Here is a 22154-nt window from a genome sequence, read left to right as displayed (position 1 = left end):
GCCAAAATGTATTTATCTGTTTTGCAATTGATAGGTGTTTCAGTTTTTTATAGTTTTTTGCTATTATGAATAGGCTGCTGTGAACATTTTTGTATATTGTCTCCTAGTACATATGTGCAAAATCTTCTTTAGGATATATACCTTGGGGATCCCTGGGTGGCGCAGCGGTTTGGCGCCTGCCTTTGGCCCAGGGCGCGATCCTGGAGACCCGGGATCGAATCCCACATCGGGCTCCCGGTGCATGGAGCCTGCTTCTCCCTCTGCCTGTGTCTCTGCCTCTCTCTCTCTCTCTCTCTCTCTCTCTGACTATCATAAATAAAAAATAAAAAAATATTTAAAAAAAAAAAAAAGGATATATACCTTGGAGTACAGTTGTTGAATCATAGGGTACATGTATGTTCAGCTCTTATCAGGTAATGAAAAACTGTTTTACAGAATGGCTGTATAATTTGTACTCTCACTGACAGCATATGAAAGTTACTGTGCATTGAATTCTCTCCTTCACGTCTATGGTGGATTTTGCCAATCTGTTAGATCTTTCATTATAACTCACTATGCTTTTAATTTGTATTTTCCTGTTTATGTTCAAGCCTTTTTGCTTGTGCTGGTGGGTTTACTTTGTGTACATTGTTGGTGGGCGCCCCCCCCACCTTCTGCACACTGAAACTGAATACATTGTGCTTTTAATCATGTTTTTCTTATTCACATTTTGATTTTACTTAATTTGAGCCCTCAAATTTAGGAGGGGGTGTGTTTGTTTACTCAGTTGTTTTTATGTCTTACTAATGAATTATATATAATTTTTTTTATTATTGAAACAGTGATAACCTCTTTACTATGAAATTTCCTTTATTATGGAACAGTATTTTGAAGGCAGTAGTACTTAATGTCTATTTATTTATTTATTTGCTTATTCATTCAGAAATTACTTACTAAGCACCCATGGGTTACCGAACTTTACAACAGTGAACTAACTATTGTCTTTATTCTAACTGAGTCAAGAAATACCGTCAATCAATTAATATTCAATGTGATAAGACCTAGAGTAGAAGTTACTTAATGTATTTATGATTTAAAACAGACTGAGTTATCATGGAAATGGGTAACATGAATCTATTTTTCTTCATTGTAATTACAACTCAAATATAACTGGGGTTCCATGTAGTCATCTCGAAGACAATAATCTTGACAGAAAAATATAATTGAAAGTAATTTCAGTTTTTACTTAGTTTTATGGGAAACTGCCATATGGGATGGAATGGGTATAATTTTTAATATAGAGATATATAGCAAGTAGTCTTGTATTCCTAGAGAATGGAGCTAGGTCTATAATACTAATTCCAACCCTTCTTTCTCTTTTTTCAAACCATATTCTGAAAATTACTAAAAGGGCTGAATTTTTTTTTAAAGATTTTATTTATTCATGAGAGGCACAGAGAGAGAGAGGCAGAGATATAGGCAGAGGGAGAAGCAGGATCCCATTATGGGACTCCATCCCAGGACCCCGGGATCACACACTGAGCCAAAGGCTTAACCACTGAGCCACCCAGGTGCCCCAAAAGGCTGAATTTTTAAAAGATACACACATAAAGTTTATGAAAATTGGGACCCAAAATTGATTCATTAGCACAAGTATAAAACAGAAGGAATCCCTACCTCCGTGGGTTACTGTGGGAAAAGTTGCATTGGCACTGAGTAGAGGAGGAGAAAACTGGTCCCTGAGAGGTTTCAGCAGTGTATTATTTGTTTATATTTGGTAATCAGATTCTTAATACTTGGCTATTCAAGAAACCTTAATAGTGTGATTTTAGTTTTAAGTGGTTTAGATGGATAGTGCTCTTAAGGTTCTCAATTGAAGCAAGTGCGAATCCTCTCTGAAGATTTTCTCAAGGCTTTTCTCAAGGCTTGAGGTAGTTTCCATAAATCATTATTCACATACACAAAGGTAACCAAATGTACCGGGAAACAAGGTACCGGTAGTAAAACTAAGAAGGAATGATAGCAGAAACCTGCAAAAATATTAGGTATACAAATCAAAAGCAGTGAAAGATACCAAAATGAAAATAATTAACATACTTTATTTAAGGAAATAAGAGATATTTTTACCTTTAAAAAGTGATCTCACAGGGCAGCCCAGGTGACACAGCGGTTTAGCTCTGCCTTTGGCCCAGGGTGTGATCCTGGATACCCAAGATTGAGTCCCACGTTGGGCTCCCTGCATGGAGCCTGCTTCTCGCTCTGCCTATGTCTCTGCCTCTCTCTCTCTTTCTCTTTCTCTCTTTCTCTGACTCTCATGAATAAATAAATAAAATCTTAAAAAAAGATCTTACAAAAGATCTTTGAGGAAAGAACCAAATAAACTTAAAAGTATAATAACAAAAATTATTTGTGACCAACAGTCCAACTAAGGAGGATGAAATAGCAAGAAAAAATATTTTTGAAGGTACAGTGTATTGACAATAAAGAAGTAAAGAGTGATAGGGCCACAATTGAGGAAAATACAGGAACCCATAGAGGGGAAACACTTTTAGGACCACTTTTCCACTGGGTTTCTATTGATTTCTGAAGAAGTGGTTAAGATGCTGGAAAGCTGAATAGCACTTCTGACAGACTCTTGAGGCCAGGAAGATAAAGATGAGGAATCAGAGCCAGGAATGTGATAGATTAGCAGGTTCCATACTCTGGGTTAGGACCTGAAGCTATGTTTGAGGAGTAAGGTGAGCCAGAGATACTCTGGCCCTTATAGGGACTGAAGCCCAATTTCATGTTATCTCAGTCCTTGAAATTTGATTAAAATAATCAAGAAGTGGTAGTATCACTAGTCATGGGCCTGCAGCAAATACACCTCTTCTAGAGGAAGATAATATCCTAGGTGTCTAATTAGTTTTCTATATTTGATATCTACCAAAAATAACAGTTTACAGATAATAGAATTTTAGATACAGGTTTTAAAATAAGTGCCCTTAGGGTGTTAAGGGAAAAAAAGGAAATAAAAATCATTATTGAAAATTTTGCAGGGGATCCCTGGGTGACTCAACAGTTTAGCACCTGCCTTCGGCCCAGGGCATGATCCTGGAGTCCTGGGATTGAGTCCCACGTGGGGCTCCTTGCATGGAGCCTGCTTCTCCCTCTGTCTCCCCCGCACTCCCCCCCCCCGTGTTTCTCGTGAATAAATAAATAAAATATTTCTTTAAAAAATTTGCTTGAAACCTCATGCAATATTGTTAAAATAAATAAATACATGAAAATTTAAAAAAAAAAAGAATTTTGCAGAGAATTGGGAACTATTAAAAAAAAAGACCACAATAGAAATGAAAAATTTAGTAACCCAAATTGCAAATTGCAGTTATGAGAATAAAAAAGAATTGTCCAAAAACATTCTAAAATGTAATGTGCTTTATGTAAAATGGCAATATTATTGTCCTAGATCACTGAGAAAATAATTGTCAATAATATTAACTTGACAGATACAAAAAATTACTTACCTTTGTAGTTTATTTTAATAATAAACTACTACCTGACCTACATATTTCAGAGCACTTAAGAGGGTACTCAGGATATATAACTTAGTTCTGTTATTTTAATTTTGGATAAGTAGAATCCTTATTTCATGAAGTGTTACCATTAATTAGTGCCTTACATATATTTCTCCATATTTGTTTTTAGTGATCTACCTCCCCAGTGACCATATGGTAATTGTAAGGATTTGGTGCATGTACTAGCTACTTTACTGCCCTAAAACTGTGAGAAGTATTTCTATTTCTAGCATGTTTTGGTTTTATAGATCATTGATTCTGTTATTCACAGTAGTTATGTTTTATAAAGTTGCCATGAACTCTGCACTAGTGAATACTCAGCCATTGCTCCTAGGGGAAATACACGGTTAGACTCCTGTGTGTCTTTGGTGATAACGTTTTTCTCTACTAATCAGTATATAACCTTACTTCATGTGTGTTTGTTTACAGGCACTGTATTTTATATGTATCATTTATTCATTAGCGTTGAACTTACAGCCATAGTACTATTAATTCATACTTGAATGAAGCTTGAGATAAGAATCCAAAGAGAATGGATCTCAATATGAGTGAGTCTTGCCACAGGGAAGCCAGAGAGTTTTCAGTCTCAGGATCTACCTGATGGCATGTGGCAGACTCTTGAGGAAACTAAGGTTTTGACACAATTAGATTTAGCCAGAGAAAAATGAACATGTTCTAAGAAAACTTCCACATAGTTTTGTATAGTCATAGGTCCTGTGACTCAGAAATGCTTCACATAGAGGTGGCACCATTGGACTCACATTTCCCTAGCTCTAGGTGCTCCCTTTGCTGCAGGGATGCAATGGCCTCTTCATTAGAACTTTTCAAGCCGGTTTAGTGCCTGCCTTTGGCCCAGGGCATGATCCTGGAGACCCGGGATCGAGTCCCACGTCAGGCTCCCTGCATGGAACCTGCTTCTCCCTCTGCCTGTGTCTCTGTCTCTGTCTCTGTCTCTCTCTCTGTGTCTTTCATGAATAAATAAAATCTTTAAAAATAATAATAATAACTTTTCAAGCCAAATGGGCACTGAAGGAATGATTGAAGTTTCTCTGGGGTTCAGGGAACTTCTTTGAAATTCCTTTGGAAAGGGGGTATTACTGCCCCAACCTGACACATATTTCCTGTGTAAGGCACATCACAGTTAGAAACATTAGATACCACTTCAGCACTCTACTTGGGGATCAAAAGATGTGACACAACATAGATGGTGCAAAGGATATTTGTTTATAGTGTAGTAGAGTTAAACCAAGAAGGCAGAGCCTTGTTTGACCTTAGCTTGGAGAGTGGACATTGGGCAATTCAGATTTTTTGCCACTCTTTGCATGCGTGGGAATGACTATGGAAGTGCTGCAAGTATTGATTTTGATGCTGAAAATAAATTTTAGTGAGTAGGCCAATTCATAAATAAGGAATCCACAAGTAATGAGAAGTGACTCTACTGTAACTAAAATTCATTTATCATGTCTTGAACAGATCTGAGAATCAGAAAGAAAAAAGAAGACTCCAAAAAACTGAAATCGTGAAATTTTAGGTTCTGAGAGCCTTTCCTAGGATCTCCTTTTGTTTTAATGTTACTTTATTTGGTTAGTATGTATGTATGTATTTATGACAGAGAGAGAGAGAGAGAGAGAGAGGCAGAGACACAGGCAGAGGGAGAAACAGGCTCCATGTAAGGAGCCCGATTTGGGACTTGATCCCCAGATGGCAGGATCATGCCCTGAGCCAAAGGCACATGCCCAACTGCTGAGCCACCCAGGTGTCCCACCCTGAATTTCTGACTTCTTGTCCCTGATTTCTAGACTCAAAGGACTCATGTAGGGCAGCCCACCCAGATAATCTCTGTTTTAATTAAAGTGAACTGATTTGGAACCTTAATTATATCTATCGTAATTCCTTCACAGCACCTGGATCAGTGTTTGACTATCCGGGAGAAGGTTTGTGTACATTGACCAGGAATTATCCTGCAGTAGCTTCTCACCTTTTGTCTGTAACTTTCATTTACTCAATTCAGTATGTGCAAATTTAGTGGCTGCTGTATGTTACACTCTCTTGTAGGTGGTTGGAGTATATCACTAAGGAAAATCAGTGAGATATAAGGACACATATTTCTGCCCTCATAGAGCTTATTTTTTGAGGAGAGAGAAAGACAATACACAAAATAAATAATGTATTAAGAAATGAAAAGTGATGGGATCCCTGGGTGGCGCAGTGGTTTAGCGCCTGCCTTTGGCCCGGGGCGCGATCCTGGAGACCCGGGATCGAGTCCCACATCGGGCTCCCGGTGCATGGAGCCTGCTTCTCCCTCTGCCTGTGTCTCTGCCTCTCTCTCTCTCTCTCTCTCTCTATCATAAATAAATAAAAATTTAAAAAAAAAAAAAAAAGAAATGAAAAGTGATATTGCAGTAACCCCGGCAAGAGATTTTGGAAGCTTTTGACTGGGTGGTGGTTACCCAGGTGAGGAAAACTGACTATGAAAGCATTTTGAAAAATGTAAAATCATATGTATACATTTTTAAGACTAAATACAAAAGTTGAACATTGCTTCTCTTTTCTCTTCTGATTGGTATTATTTTTGACTAGGAAGAAAAAGTAGGGGAGATTCTTGATTTTCTCTGTTTTATATGCCTTCTGTCTCTATCATATATTGTTGTAAATAATCTACCACTGACTCTATGGAAACTAGAGTCAGAGAGTTCACCTTTCTAAAATTGTGTTTATTCATCCATAAAAATAAGGTTTTAGGGTTATCATGTCCTCTTAGGTGTTTTATTTCTGGATTTCTAAATTTTATATTTTATATTATCTGTAAGTCGTCTTCTAAGGTAGTGGGTAAATGAAAGTATAACTCTATTACTAGTTAACATCACATCTTTTTTTTTTTTTTGATAGCAGAAATACTTATTTTGTATCCATCATAGAATCATAGGACTCCTTTCATTCTACTTCGTTTTGTGGTTAGTTGTTAGTGTGTATTTTCCTCATTAGATTGTAAGATCCTTGAAAAGTAGCATTCTGTCTTACTGATTTCTTTATTTCCTTTTCAGTAGTGTCATGGCGAAGCTGGGAAGTTTGTGTTTGCTGTTTTAAAAAAAAAACAAGTATTATGTAGAAAATCAATGTTCTTTAGGAAATGTGGGTGGTAGATTCTAGTCTAATTCAAATGTTTGACGGATTGTGCAGTGTCCAGCAGGCACATGTCACATTAGTGAGTAATTATATTTATCTAGGAATGAAATTCAAATATTTTTCTTTTGATTTATGTCTATTGTTTTCTCAAATGGCTACTAAGTTATCAGTACATAAATATTTATGAAGTTGTTTGGACCTAACTACTTAATAAATAGAACTGTTAATACTTATTTTGGCCTTGGATGTGATATTATCTATTGCTGTATAATAAATTACCCCAAGGATGCCTGGGTGGCTCAGTGGTTTAGCGCCTGCCTTCGGCCCAGCGTGTGATCCTGGAGACCCGGGACTGAGTCCCACATCGGGCTCCCTGCATGGAGCCTGCTTCTCCCTCTGCCTGTGTCTCTCTGCCTCTCTCTCATTCTGTGTCTCTCATGAATTTAAAAAAAAACAAAACAAAAAACTTTAAAAAATAAATAAATTACGCCAAACTTAGCAGTTAAAATCAAGCACTTACTGTTTCACACTGTTACTGAGGGTCAGGGATCTGAAAGTGGTTGAGCTGGGTGGTTCTAGCTGAAGGTCTCTTGGAGGTTGCAGTCACTGTGTTGGGCAGGACTGCATTTATCTCAAGGCTTGCGTGGGGTTGGAGGAGTTGCTTTCCTGGTTCTCCAGCTTGTAGAGTGCATTCTGTGGGATTTCTCAGCCTCCATAATTGTGTGAGCCAGTTTCCATAATAAATCTCTTATGTATCTTTCTGTCTGTCCTGGTGAACCCTAATATACCCAACTGTCTTCAACTTTGATTGGTTCCCCAACTCTGCTTTCCTGTTTTTTTTTTTTTGTTTTTTTGTTTTTTTGTTTTTTTTTTTTTTTTTTTAATTTTCTATACTGCTGCCTCTGCTCTAAAAAAGCAATTAGCCCATACTCAGAGCTTTGGAGCAAGGACCTACTTTACAGCTTTTTGGCTCCCCTTCTTTCTCTGAGCATGCGCTTCCTTTTTTTTTTTTTTTTTTTTAAAGATAAGCCCGCATTGGGCTCCCTGTTTGGAGCCTGCTTTTCCTCCCTCTGTCTGTGTCTGCTTCTCTGTGTCTCTCATGAATAAATAGTCTTTAAAAACAAACAATTACTTAAGTTATGCCTGTTAAAAACAACGTGTATGATATTCCACTTATGTAAAGAATGTGTCTGTGTGGGACACCTGGGTGGCTCAGCAGTTGAGCATTTGCCTTCGGCTCGGGGTGTGATCCCAGAGTACTGGGATCGAGTCCTACATCGGGCTCTTTGCGTGGAGCCTACTTCTCCCTCTGCCTGTGTCTCTTGCCTTTCTCTCTCTCTCTCTCTCTCTCTCTGTCATGAATAAATAAATAAAATCTTAAAAAAAAAAAAAAAGAATGTGTCTGTGTGAGTGCATAGAGGAATTATTACCAAAATGGTGGTGGTGGTGGTAGTTATATCAGGATGGTGAATTTGTAATTTCTTTTAAATTTCATTTTTATACTTTTAAAATCTATTTTTAAGTTTAAATTTAAGCCATTTTCTTTGTGGTGTGGCACAAGTATTTTGAGACCTAATGACAAAACATGGTTTAATGTAGAATCATCTGTGCTGGTGGGAAGTTAATATAGCATGAATGAAAACCCCATAAATGCTTTAAGATCGTAATCATCAGAATATTTTATTGGAGTTACTGACACTGCCACGGAAAACCTATTTTTCAGGGTGACTGGTATGTATCATAGGGTTGGTTAAAATGTATGCTTAGTTGCACAGTCTTTCCTTAGGAAAAATTAGATCATAACTCTTCTACTAAAATTATAAGCTCCTTCTGAAGCAGTTTAAGTAAAAGTATGATTTTAGGTAATATCCTTTGCTTTCTGGGGCCAGAGAAGGCAGTTAAAATTGTTTAACAAATAACAGGCACTTCTTTCTGTATAGTTTAAGCAGGTCAGAGGAACGTTAGTAATTAATATAGTTGGTGTGTATGTGGTGGGTGGTTAGGAGTATATTCATTTTTGTAATACCCAGATTATTCTTTTTCTGATGAATCATAACAAGAATATCGGAAAATGTACAAAGCAAGGAAGGAAATATAAGAAAATATGTGAATTTCAGTATAATTTTTAGTGTAAAACTAGGATACCAGTAAATTTATAAAGTGTCTTAATTGTATTTTGTTCAAATTTGTAAAACAAGCATTGTATATTGTATAATAAATTTTTAACTAATATTAATTTACATGGATCTTAAGTGTACGGTATTCATTTTGAAAAATGCACACATAAAAATAATTCTGTTAAGATATAAAATGTTTCTATCCCCTCAGAAAGATCCTTTCTGTCTCTTATTGGTGAATCCCTATGTATCTCACTTTCCATGCAGAGGCAACCACCGTTTAGGTTCTCTTGGCATGGATTAATTTTACCGGTTCTAAAATTTAATATAAGTGGAGTCATAGAGTAATGTATATATATACTTTTATATATGGCTTTTTATGCTCAGAATGTTTTTTATGTTAATCCATGTTGTGTGCATCGATATTACATTCTTTTCATTACAGAATACCATTCTGTTCTATGACTATACCGTAGCTTTTTTTTTTTTTTTAAGATCTATTTATTTTTGAGAGAGAGAGAGCAGGAGATGGGGCAAGAGGGAGAGAGATTATCTAAGCAGACTCCTGCTGAGCACGGAGCCCAGTGTGGGGCTTGATCTCATGAACCATGAGATAGATCATGACCTGAGCCAAAATTGAGTCAGTTGCTCAACCGAGCTATGCAGGCACCCTGTACCCTAATTTGTTTACCCATCCTTCTGTTTATGACCATTTGCATTGTTTCTGTTTTTGGTGATTATAAATAAAGCTGCATTCTTTTTGAAGATTTTACAACTAATACGTATTTTTTATTCTTCTGGGTACATATCTAGAGGTAGAATTACTGCAGTATAAGGTAGGGATATATTACTTAATGTGAAATTATCAGACTGCCATTTGCTTCACAGCCTCATATTTAAACACCTAGCATTGACACACATTTTAATTTTAGTGGTTATTGTTGTTATGAAGTGGTTTTAATTTATAATTCTTCAGTGACTAATGATTTAAGAACTTTCTTCCATTTGCTTACTGGCTGTTCATTTATCTTTTTTGTGAATTCTTTTATTTACTTTTTAAAAATGGAGCTGTTTGCTTTTTTATTGCTGAGTTGTAGGAATTGTTTATATTTTTCTGGATGTAAGTTCTTAGATATTGAAAATATCTTCTCTAAGTCTGTGGCTTATTTATTTTTTTTAAAGATTTATTTATTTTAGAGAGAGAACATGCATGGGAGTGCAATTGAGGGGAGGGTCAGAGGGAGAGAATCTTTAAGAGGACTTCTCCGTGAGCTGAGCACAGAGCCTGCTGCAGGCCCAGTCTCAGGACACGTTAGATCATTACCTGAGCCAAAAGCGAGAGTTGGATGCCTAATGGACTGAACACCCTGCTATACCTTACTTATTTTCTTAATATTAACTTTTATAATTTTTAAAATAACTATTAAGGTATTGACATATAATAAACTTCATATTTTTAATGTACAATTTGATAAATTTTTATCCATGTACCTTCAAAAATACTATCATACTTAAAATATTGGGTAGACACATCTGCTACCCAAAAGTTTCCCATATTTCCTTTTGTCTCACCTACTTCCATTCCCATCTCTAGGCAACGACTGATCTGTATTTTTTCACTGCTGATTTATTTGCATTTTCTAGGATTTTAAGTAAATGGAGAGATACTGTATTTCTGTGGAAAGATCAGATTTCTTTTGTCTGATTTCACTCAGATTATCTTGAAATTCATCTGTATTGTTTGTAATCCATTCATTTTTGTTGCCTAGCTGAATTCTCTTGTATCTTACATATCAGTTTATTTATCCAGTTACCTATTGATGGACATTAGATTGTTTCTAGTTTTTGTCTATTAACAAATAAAAATGCAATGAAAAGTAATGTATAAGTGTTTGTGGTTCTAATTTGCATCTTAAGAATGTTTAGTGAAGTTGACCATCTTCTTATATGCCTGTTTTGACTTCTCTGTATGTTCCTTGGTAAAGTGACTATTCAGATGTTTGTTCATTTTAAAATTATGTGTTTTCTTATTATTGAATCTTGAGGTTTTTTAATGTTTTGTGTATAAGTTATTTACCAGATATTTGATTTGGAAATATTTTCTTGTCTTCTGTATTCCTCCCTCCTGGCTCCAACTTTCTCTCCTAATATTGGGGGGAATCTTTACTAAGTACAATGCTGGCTGTGGATATTTTATAAATGTCCTCTATCAGTTGAGAAAGTTGCCCTTTTTTTAAAAAAAATATTTTATTTATTTATTAATGAGAGAGAGAGAGAGAGGGGCAGAGATACAAGCAGAGGGAGAAGCAGGCTCCATGCAGGGAGCCCGACATGGGACTCGATCCCAGGTCTCCAGGATCATGCCCTGGGCTGAAGGCGATGCTAAACTACTGAGCCACCCAGGCCGCCCATGTTGCCCTTTTTTTGTATAGTTTTCTGAGGGTTTCTAGTCCTGAATGGGTATTGATTTTATTGTTGTTGCTCCACACCTTAAAACCCCTTTGTGTTTCTCTACTCCACCTGGACTAGAGTCCAGATTTCATAATATGGTCATATGTTACGCTCTTTTCCAGCAAGATAGTCTGTTCCCCTAACTTAGACTGGCCTTGAGATTTGCTTGACTACCAGGAAATTCTACGAAAATATTACTGCAGCTTCTGAGCAAGGCCTTAATAGGCTTTGTAGCTCTGTTCTCTCTTAGAACTCTGAAAGCGCAATGCTCTGAAGAAAGCCCACCTGACCTCCTTAAGGATACAGTCTTACATGGAAAGGTTTAATCGTCCCAACGAAGTTCAGCTTCTTCCTCACTTCCACTTCAACTAAGTCCATTTCTCCAGCTGAGATAGCAACATGATTGAGTCTAGGATCTACTACTGGAAGAACTGTCCATTGAACTCACAGAATCATAAAACCTCATAAATCACTATTGTTTTCAGTCATACATAGAGATGGATCTGGACTTTTCTAGTTTTGTTTCTTTGCCAGCCCTTCCGATCAGAGTAAACGATATTCCCGTTTACCCTGTTAACTAGAGTTAGAAGCTAAATCATCATCCTTGATACCTCTCGGTCCTCTTCCTACATCCAGCTATCACTAAATTCCATTTATTCTGTCTCCAAAATATGTTGAAGCTGTCTAATCCTCTTTATCTCCTACCGTTCTAGTCTAGGTCTTCATTTCATCTCATCCTTGAATTACTGTAACAGCATCCTAACTGGTCTTTCAGTTCACTTCCTTTGATTTATTCTCCATAAAGCACTTTGTGTGTGTGTGTGTGTGTGTGTGTGTGTGTAATGTTAATCAGATTTGGCTTTCCATTATGTTTAATAGATCTCATCGTGTTTATAAATCACACTTCTTATAATGGCATAGAATACCTACCTTTTCAGTCTTAACACATACCACTTGACATTGCTGGTTCTATGTAATAGGTTGAGTAGTGACTATCCCCCCACCCCCAAAGGATATATGGAATCCCAAAATGTGACCTTATTTGGAATAAAGATCCTAGCAGATGTAATTAAGTTAAAGATCTCAAGGTGAGATCATCCTGGATCACGTTAAGCCCTAGATCCAATGGGGAGGATCTTTGTCCAACACAGAAAGACACCAGGAAGAAGGCCGTGTTAACTTGGAGACAGATTGGAGTTACACTGGCACAAGCCCAGAACATTGGGAGCCACTAGATATTAGAAGAGGAAATGAAGGATCCTGTCCTAGAGCTTTCAGAGGGAAATGGTCCTGCCAACACCTTGATTTCAGGCTTCTGGGCTCCAGAACTCTGAGAGAATAAGAGCCACGAAGTTTGTTGTAATTTCTTATGGCAGTTTGAGGAAACTAATAATACAGTGTCTCATCCTTTAAGTCTCAGCTCCCTTGAAGCACTTGTACTGCTAAACCCATCTAAAGCTCTAAAGTCCTACTACACTAGCTCCCTTCTCCCATTTTCTTCCTTTATATCACCCTGTTCCTTATAAATTGTAATTATTGATGTGATTAAAAAGGATTTTTAAAATCACCTTTCTCACATTGAAAAAATACCTCAAGACTGAAATTGTGAACAAGTTTTGAACAGTAAATTTTTTTTGTTGCTTACTTAATTCTGTGACTGAATTTCAAACTATCGTGATAATTCTTTGATTTTCTGTGTGTGTCCCCCCTTTGAAAAAGAGATTGTGGTACATTATATTTTATTTAAAAATTAGTATATTAACACATATATTCTAAAGTTGATATATAGTCAGGGAGGAAGACCTTCCTCTGCATGGTGTTCCTTCTAGCTGGACTTAGAATCAAATTGCCATGAGACAGATTAACAGGAGAAAATGAAATATAATAGCTGTACATATGGGGAATCCACGCAGACATGAAATTCCAAAGACAGTGAGGCAATGTGAAGCGTACAAGAGCTAAGGTGAGGGGTAGGTTCTAAGGGTACAAAGGGGAGAAAGTTCATTAGTAAGAAGGTGAAAGGAGATGTTTGGAAAAACAAGGTTTCAGTGTTATGCAGATAAGTTCCTGAGGTAAAGGGGAGCCTTTGTTAATTACTCTCTTCCTGGTACAGGATCTTTCTAGCTGGGCAGTTGATGGGGAAGTAGAGAGCTTTTCCTATATCTGTTGGGTTTTGATTACTTTTAACTTGAAATAATCTTTATACCAAAGTGGCCATCTTGGGGCAGGCTGCCCTTAACTCTCTATAATAGGTTCTAAAATAGTTTTTCTAAAATGTTTGTTCTTGGGGCGCCTGCGTGGCTTAGTCAGTTAAGCATCTCCCATTGGCTCAAGTTATGATCCTCCTCAGCAGGCAGCCTGCTTTTACCTGTCCCTCTGCTGCTCCCTCTGCCTGTGCTCTTCTCTCTCTCTTTCTCTCTCTGTGTCAAACAAATCATTAAAATCTTAAAAAAAAAAAAAAGTTTGCTCTTAATGAACTTTATTTTTTTTAGCCTTATTGCTATATCTACAGCACTTATTTCTCCAAAGTAAAAATAATGAAAACCTATTTAGTTGTGGAACAGCACTGTTGAATAGTAGCACTATTCAACATTTGTGCTCAAGAGTTAGAAAAATGGAAATTATAAAATTTATGAATAAAGCCAAAATGTGATTAAACATTAATATTTTTAAAATATTAAAATTTATTGCATGAATGTATCAAACTTACTTAACTGGTTTTTCCAGAACATTTAGGTTATTCCTTTTTTTTGTTTTGTTTTGTTTTGTTTTGTTTTGTTTTATTTTAAGTAGGCTTTACCTCCAGTTTGGGGCTTGTAACTCACGACCCTGAGATAGAGTCACATGCTTACTGATTGAGCCAGGCACCACGAACATTAAAATTTTACCAAGGTGTGTTTCTTTTTTCTTTTTTTTTTTAAGATTTTTTATTTATTAGAGAGAGAGAGAGAGAGAGAGGGAGAGGCAGAGGGAGAAACAAGCCCCATGCTGGGAGCCTGGCATGACACTGGATCTGGGTCTCCAGGATCACACCCTGGCCTGAAGGTGGCACTAAACCCCTAAGCCACCAGGGCTGCCCCCGAGGTGTGTTTCTATCAGACCATTGTGTTTTGCTTCGGAATAGAGAGTTTACATTTTTCTTGTGTAACTTTTTTTTTTAACAGAATGCATATGAGCATGCAGGGAGAGGGAGAGAGAGAATCTTAAGCAGGCTCCATGCTTGGTGTAGATCCCGCTGCAGGGCCCAATCCTACAACTCCCGAGATCATGACCTGACTCCAGATCAAGAGTTGGATGCTTAACTGACTGAGCCACCCAGGCACCCCCTTATGTAACTTTCTTTTTTTAAAGATTTTATTTATTTATTCATGACAGAAAGAGAGAGAGAGAGAGAGAGAGGCAGAGGGAGAAGCAGGCTCCGTGCAGGGAGCCCAATGTGGGTCTCGATCCTGGGTCTCCAGGATCACACCCTGGGCCGAAGGCAGGTGCTAAACCACTGAGCCACCCAGGCATCCCTATTCTACCTTTGTCACCTGTATTACCCGTTATTAGCCACTGGAGCAAAACATCTGAATCATTTTTCTGAATAGCGTTTTCTCCATATTTTCAACCAATAGTAGTTTCCTTCTTGGTTTTTATAATTGAAACAATCTACATAATGTAAAACATGTTCCTAATTAATTGACCCCATTTTATTCAGTGTGTAACAAGAAATCTTGAGCTGCATTAGACAAATTTATAGTAGGCCCAGGTTTTTTAATTTATAAAATTGGCAGGGCTGGTTAGTAAATCTGTTTGTTTTTAAGTTTAAGATTTTATCACTGATTTTGAACAATGAATTTGTTATCAAAGTGTAGTTGATGAGAATATGTGATTTCTATTTTTGCTGTCTAATCTGGTTTTATTTGGTAATTCATAGTCTGTTTATATCTTTTATTGAATGACACACCTTTGTTAGTTATCTCACTAGTCCTTTTATTCCCCTTCATTTACAGTTCAGGATGATGCTGAGAAAAAGTGGTGGTATGGTAGCCTACACAGGCTGTGTTGTCATACTATTCTTTAGCATTAAAAACATAGTCTACCAGTGCAGGATAGATAGGACAGATCTTATGCATTCTTCAGTTAACTGTGCAAAGTTTTATTTATTTTTTTAAAATATTTTATTTATTTGAGAGAGAGAGACAGAGAGAGACAGCAAATAGGGGGAGGGGTAAAGGGAGAGGGACCTGCGGACTCCCCCCTGAGCAGAGAGCCTGCCTTGGGGCTCCATCCCAGGACCCTGAGATCATGACTGGAGCCAAAGGCAGACACTTATCTGACCGAGCCACAGGCATCCTGTCCAAAGTTTTTTTTAAAGTTGTTTTCTATTTGTTTTAAACAAAGGTTATGATTTGGTTGTTTCTTTTTTTTAGTACTTGATTCTGAAACTTGAAAGGCCTGCTATAGTCCAGAACATCACATTTGGAAAATATGAGAAAACTCATGTCTGCAATTTGAAGAAATTTAAAGTCTTTGGTGGAATGAATGAAGAAAATATGACAGAGCTATTGTCCAGGTGAGTTATGATTATAGGGAAGAAAGAGTTGTCTTCTAAACAAGTTACAGTCTCAGTTTTATCCCTTTGTGGCTAAATCTGCATGGTTTGATTTTTTTTTCTTTCTTTCAAGGAAGAAAAGAATATTTCTACCATTGTATTTCCAGTGGCTTATTTTAATATTGTGGCTTGAGTTAGCCTTTTTTTTTTTTTTTAACCACCAGCCACTACTTATTATTATTACTAATGAAGAATAAAACTTGGGTTTTTCCCCCCATCTTATTTTTGAACTGTAAACAACCTCAAATATTTTCAGCTTTAATAAAAATCTTCACTATAAAAATATAGACTCTATCCAAAGCATTAAGATTGATTGCCTTAATCTGGAAACAATATTTGGGAAATTTAGTATAAATTGGAGACTGAGAAGAGAAAAAGTATGTGATTTTATCTACCATAATGCCTGCCACTTGGAAGGAGCTCAGTAAATTTGAATTTTAAAAATGTAGACCATGAGGAATGAAAGTGTTAATTTTCCCCCTAGGTGATGAAAAATCAGGTAACCACAGAATGGACAAACAAAGCCACATGGAATGTATTTTTGATATAATGTGTCCTGTTAGCACAGTATTTGATATAAGTAAATATTACATCTATACTGCATGAAAGTGTTTTAGGACATAGGCAACCTAAAGGTAACTGATTTTCCAATAAATACTTGTTTTTAATTCTAGTTGTTTATGTAGAGAAGTGATATGGGTTTATTTTTATTTAGGATGAAATGGGTGCTATTAAACCATTGGAGTGTTTATTGAACCGTAAGAGGAACATTATTGACATCATAATCAGAATTTTGAAAAACTTAATTGTTTCACAGACTAATATTTGGCTCTGAGTCGTTAGATAGGAAAGTAAATTATTTTATTTTTTTTCTTACTGCTTACATATTTTATGTTTATATCCTGTTATACACTAAGGACACCAGGTACTATCACACATTTCCATGCACTGTAGCCACATCCTTTAATTAACATTGAACATTTTTCATTAAGCCTTATATAATTAGGAGAGTACAGTTAAAATGCAGTTGATATGAATGTAGAACTTTTGACCTATGTTCTCATGTTTGACTACTTCTTTACATTCTTTTGGTCTTGTAGTTTGTCTAACCTAAAGATCTGAGCATGATTTATGTTTACTAAATTATAAAATCAGATAACCTATTTTTTTTTCACAGTGGCTTAAAGAATGATTATAACAAAGAAACATTCACCTTGAAGCATAAAATTGATGAACAGATGTTCCCTTGTCGATTCATTAAAATAGGTAAGGTTTTAGCATTCTGAAATAGAAATAAATTCTTTATACCACCACTCAGAAAACTAAAGCCTGTGGGCTGAATCCTTCAGAACTCCTGTTTTTTAAAATAAGATTTTATGGGAACACTACCACACTGATTATTAACTGGTTGTAATGTCTATGTCTTGCATTTGCTCTACAAAGTAGTTGCAAGAGACAAAATGTTTACCTTTTGGCCCTCTGCATCAAAAGTTTACTGTTCCCTGGGCAGCTCCGGTGGCTCAGCGGTTTAGCGCCGCCCTCAGCCCAGGGCGTGATCCTGGAGACCCAGGACTGAGTCCCATGTCAGGCTCCCTGCATGGAGCCTGTTTCTCCCTCCGCCTGTCTCTCTCTGGCTCTAATAAATAAATAAAACCTTAAAAAAAAAAGAAGTTTTCTGTTCCCTGCTTTATAAGTTTATAAGTGATATTTATTTCAAGTGGAACCTTTTCCAAATATTTTTTCATTTGAAGGTTTTCTTAGAAGGTATAATGAGATAAATGACTTAATTCAGCTTTGATTGTTTTATGGAAGGTTTATCAAGTTGTTGCAAAGCTATAATATATTCTAAAACTAAATACTGATGAATTAAAAAACTGAATTCCTTAAGGCAATATATTATGGTTATTGTTTCTGTTTTTATTTTAAACCTCCCCCATTCTGTTTTTTTATGTCTTTTTTTTTTAAGTATAATATTGGTCAAACCAATTAAACTAATCTTGTAGCCCAGTAATATGACGCAATGTAATGTTTATTTTTATTTTTTTTAAAGATTTTATTTACTTATTCATGAGAGACACACAGAGAGAGCACAAGAGAGGCAGAGACACAGGCAGAGGGAGAAGCAGGTTCCATGCAGGGAGCCCAATGTGGGACTAGATCCTGGGCCTCTAGGATCAGGCCCCAGGCGAAAGGCAGGCACTAAACCACTGAGCCACCCAGGGTTCCCGCAATGTAATGTTTAAAAAATACTACTTGTATTTATTTAGCAAGTGTTTTAGCTTAAGATAGTATTTGTTTTTGTTGTTGTTTTTTTAAAGACTATTTATTCATGAGAGACACAGACAGAGGCAGAGACATGGGCAGAGGGAGAAGGAGCAGGCTCCCTGTGGGGAATCTATGGGGAACTCGATCCCAGGACCCCAGGATCACAACCTGAGCCAAAGGCAGACACCCAACCACTGAGCCACCCAGGTGTCCCTTAAGACAGTTCTGTAATGCTTCCTCAACCTTAATATTTTTAGGGTTATTTTGTTTTTCTTTAGGATTTTTTTTTTTAAGGTAGAAAAGTTGAGGACTTGAATCTTTGAATTTGCATTTTGCATCTGTGTTGCACAACTGAAAATATGTTAAAATTAAAGGAACCAGATCCTTCAAAGAATAATAATAAAAGCCAGAATCCCATGTTTTGATTTGGGAGAAATATTCCTCATTTGGAACAAGCAGTGAACTTCACAGTCATTTTTTGCCAACCTATTAAGAGGTGGCCTGTTCATTTCATTGAATCAAATAGTTCTCTTTGAAAAAAAATTAACAACAACAACAACAACAACAAAAAAAAACCCAAATAGTTCTCTTTGGCAAAAAGAATATCTAAAGTCTTAATAAAGACTTCTAGAGAGGGCAAACTCCTTTTGCAATAGTTGCACTATCCAGTGTGTTGCTTTTTTTTTTTTATGACTGTAGTTTGTTATTGTAAATAGTTGTAAACAAAAACCTGTTTCTTGTTTTCCTGTAAGAATTTATGAACAAGCAAATTTTTAAGTATACAGACCATCCAGTTCCTACAGACCCGAGCATAGCTTTAATAGTTCTATGCTTGTGTATTTCAAATATATAAGCAGTGAAATATCTTATATTTTCCTATAATAAATTTGGGTTATATCAAATTTTAAAGTACTTACATAACTTCTGTTTTGCTTCATCACACAAAATAAAATTTCTTTTTTTATGTTCAAAATCTTTTATTTGTGTGTTTTTGCACAATACCTACAGTCATTGGTTTACTTTGAAGGAAATTATCTACTGCTACTGCTTCTGTAGCTCTCAGTCTTCTAGTATTATTCATTCTAAAAAGTATGAATAAATGTCTATTTAGAGAAGTTGCACAGTCTCTTCCCTGAAAAAGTACTAAAACGGATTTCTCTTCTGGATGAGTTACACATTCAGCTGCCCAAGAAATTAGACCTCTTTCTAGACCTTTCTGTCAGTCTTTTTTTTTTTTTTTCTGTCAGTCTTTAATTACAGGGCATAATGATGTCTTTTACTTAACCCTGGGTTAGTTTCATGGTATTTAGGCAAGATGTTAATTGGAGCTTTTCAAATAATTGTAGATACTTAGTAACTCATTTGATATTTATGGTATTAATATTTAGATAACTTCATACTCCTTCTCTGTTAATAGTGGTCTGCTGTGTGCTTGCTTTCCAGTCTTTTCAACATTCTTTTGATACATTTTCTTTGAAAATAATAAAATATTTCTAGTTTATCACCATGTTTTCTTAAAAGATCATTCTGAAAAAGCATTTGAGTGATGCGTAGCCCTCTCTTGATGGTGATTTAGCAGATATATGTTTACCTGCTTGGGATAATAAATTATTAGAATGACTTGTATTTCTGTGGGGTTTTTTGGATTTCTGCAGACTGGATGGTTGTGGGGGCTTTAGGGAGAAGCTTCAGCTCTGGCTGGACTTGGCCTGCATTCTGAATCTTTAGAAGTATTTAGAAGTCTAGAATGAGTACTAAGTCTGGGAAGGGTGCCCTGGTGGTGGTCCTTATGAAAGCAGGTGGAAAGGTGACATTTTAAAAAGTGTACTATTAAGAGGAAAATTAATATAATAGTAATAGCTCATAATAAAAGTTAATATTTATTGAGTACTTACTATGTGCCAGTTACTGTGCTTAATGTTTTGTGTACTTACTAATTCTATAGTAGAATAGATACATCCTTTCAGTGCGGTTAGTCTTGAATTTTTAGGTTTCAGAACTTTGAAATTACCAGCATCTTCTAGTAGCTTTTTTAGCCATCTGTGTAAGAACTTGCTAAGTGACACTGCCAGAGCACACTGAAAATGCCACAAATGCATTTTGTTGTGTTGAGATGTTGATCTCACCTTAATCCGAGATTATCAGGAGTCCGGAGCCTCATACCTGTGTTTACCATAAAAATATTATCACTTTCTATGCATGTCATTTTGAAAAAGAATGAGAAGCACTGATCCTGATCATAGCTGTGTCTGATTGCCCAATGAGGAAAACTGATGGTTGAATATTAGCATACAAACTCTTAGCTTTAGGATGTGTATTAGGAGCATCTAATCTGTATTTGAGGTGGAAGCAAAGGCATCCTTCATTGCCGATATTCTTTGCTGGGAACTGTAATTCATTTAGATTTCTGACATATATTGCATAGTATGTCTATTATGCATTATTGAAGTTATTAATGCTACAAAAATCATTTGTAAAATTTGAAGTGGGTGTACATCACTCTGCTTATTCTGTATATATCCCTTCAATCTGTTAAAAATTAACTGTACTTTTCATTCATCTTTAAAACATGATGTTCTTGTGAGATGACTTCCTAATTAACCTCCCTCTCAACATTGTTCTTTGAAAGGTTTTAAGAATTATAATTATTATTCTAGAAATATTTCTGTTGGGCTCTTCAGTATATAGATGAAATCTCACTAAAAACACATTTGCTAGAAAGGTTTTTAATAAATGAACATTTTACTGGAACTTGAATAAGATTTAATAGGACTTTTTCCTCCTGATCTTATTGCACTTGGACCTGGAACTAGGAACTAAAATTCCTAACTAATGTCTGGCTACTCTTAGAGACTTTGTTTTTTTGGCCTTGGATTTAAAATCCTTCTTTATTTTGACTCCTACTACTTAATGGTTATTTCTGTGATGTAGTAGGTAAACTTTTAACATGGTACCACTACATAAAGGAATTTACATTTAGAGAGAGAGTAGGGAGGGGCTGAGGGAGAGGGAGAGAAAGAATCTCAAGCAAATTCCCTATAGAATGTGGGGCCCAACAAGGGGCTTGATCCCAAGACTACTAGATCATGACCTGAGCTGAAATCAAGAGTCAGGTGTGGGACGCCTGAGTAGCTCAGTGGTTCAGCAGCTGCCTTTGGCTCTAGTCTTGATCCCAGGATCCATGATTGAGTCCCACATCTTCTCCTGCGAAGAGCCTGCTTCTCCCTCTGCCTGTGCTTTGCCTCTCTGTGTTTGTGTCTCTCATGAATAAGTAAATAAATCTTAAAAAAAAAAAAACAGGTGTTCAACCAACTGAACCACCCAGGTGCTCCAGTTTTCCAAAATTGTGATTTTTCCTTGAAAGCTTGAATTTTATTCTTGGCAACAAATACTATCCGTTGTTTTCTTTGAAATGGCAGGTAAATATCTGGCCCGTACCCCAAACTAAATAGTCATAAATGACCTGTCAATTTTTCTTTTAAAGGGAAGTTGTATCCTGTTGGAGGAGGTGGGGGAGGTACAAATGGGTTTTTTAGCTCATAACTCAACTATACAAGTTGTTTTCCTTGAGGTAAGCATTATGCTTTGGTATGCAGCAAAAGTGCTTTATGTATACTTCCATTGTGTCACACAGAATATTAAAAAGATATGTACCTACTAATAGGGATTTATTAAAATTTGTATTGCATCATCAAGAACATTCTTAAATGAATTGCCCTTTTTTTAATTGCAAGAATATGATGGTGAGGAATACAGTGTAGTCTTTACTATATTAAGAAATACTGATACATTTTCATGTTACTACTTTTCATGGTACTACTGGTGCTGGAAGTTTTATTCAGCATTGCCTTTGCACCATGAACGTACATGTCAGTAGAGTTTTAAAAAGGTGAGGGGCCGATAAAGTCCTAGTCTTTATTTTTTTAATTTTTTTTTTTTAAATTTACTTATGATAGTCAGAGAGAGAGAGAGAGAGGCAGAGACACAGGCAGAGGGAGAAGCAGGCTCCATGCACCAGGAGCCCGACGTGGGATTCGATCCCGGGTCTCCAGGATCGCACCC

General features: G+C 36.4%; 1 protein-coding gene across 1 annotated transcript in view; it reads left to right on the top strand.

The window, feature by feature from the left end:
* Positions 1-22154, top strand: part of MKLN1 (muskelin 1) — a 160180-nt gene that overhangs the window by 51156 nt on the left and 86870 nt on the right. Inside the window, exons 3-4 of the mRNA XM_055307473.1 lie at positions 15646-15788; positions 17005-17093. Coding sequence (XP_055163448.1) covers positions 15646-15788; positions 17005-17093 — 232 coding nt within the window. The remainder of the gene's footprint in view (positions 1-15645; positions 15789-17004; positions 17094-22154) is intronic.

Source organism: Nyctereutes procyonoides, unplaced genomic scaffold, assembly GCF_905146905.1.
Source record: "Nyctereutes procyonoides isolate TBG_1078 unplaced genomic scaffold, NYPRO_anot_genome, whole genome shotgun sequence".
In the NCBI taxonomy this organism is placed as follows: domain Eukaryota; kingdom Metazoa; phylum Chordata; class Mammalia; order Carnivora; family Canidae; genus Nyctereutes; species Nyctereutes procyonoides.
This window is presented reverse-complemented; position numbering and strand designations above follow the sequence as displayed.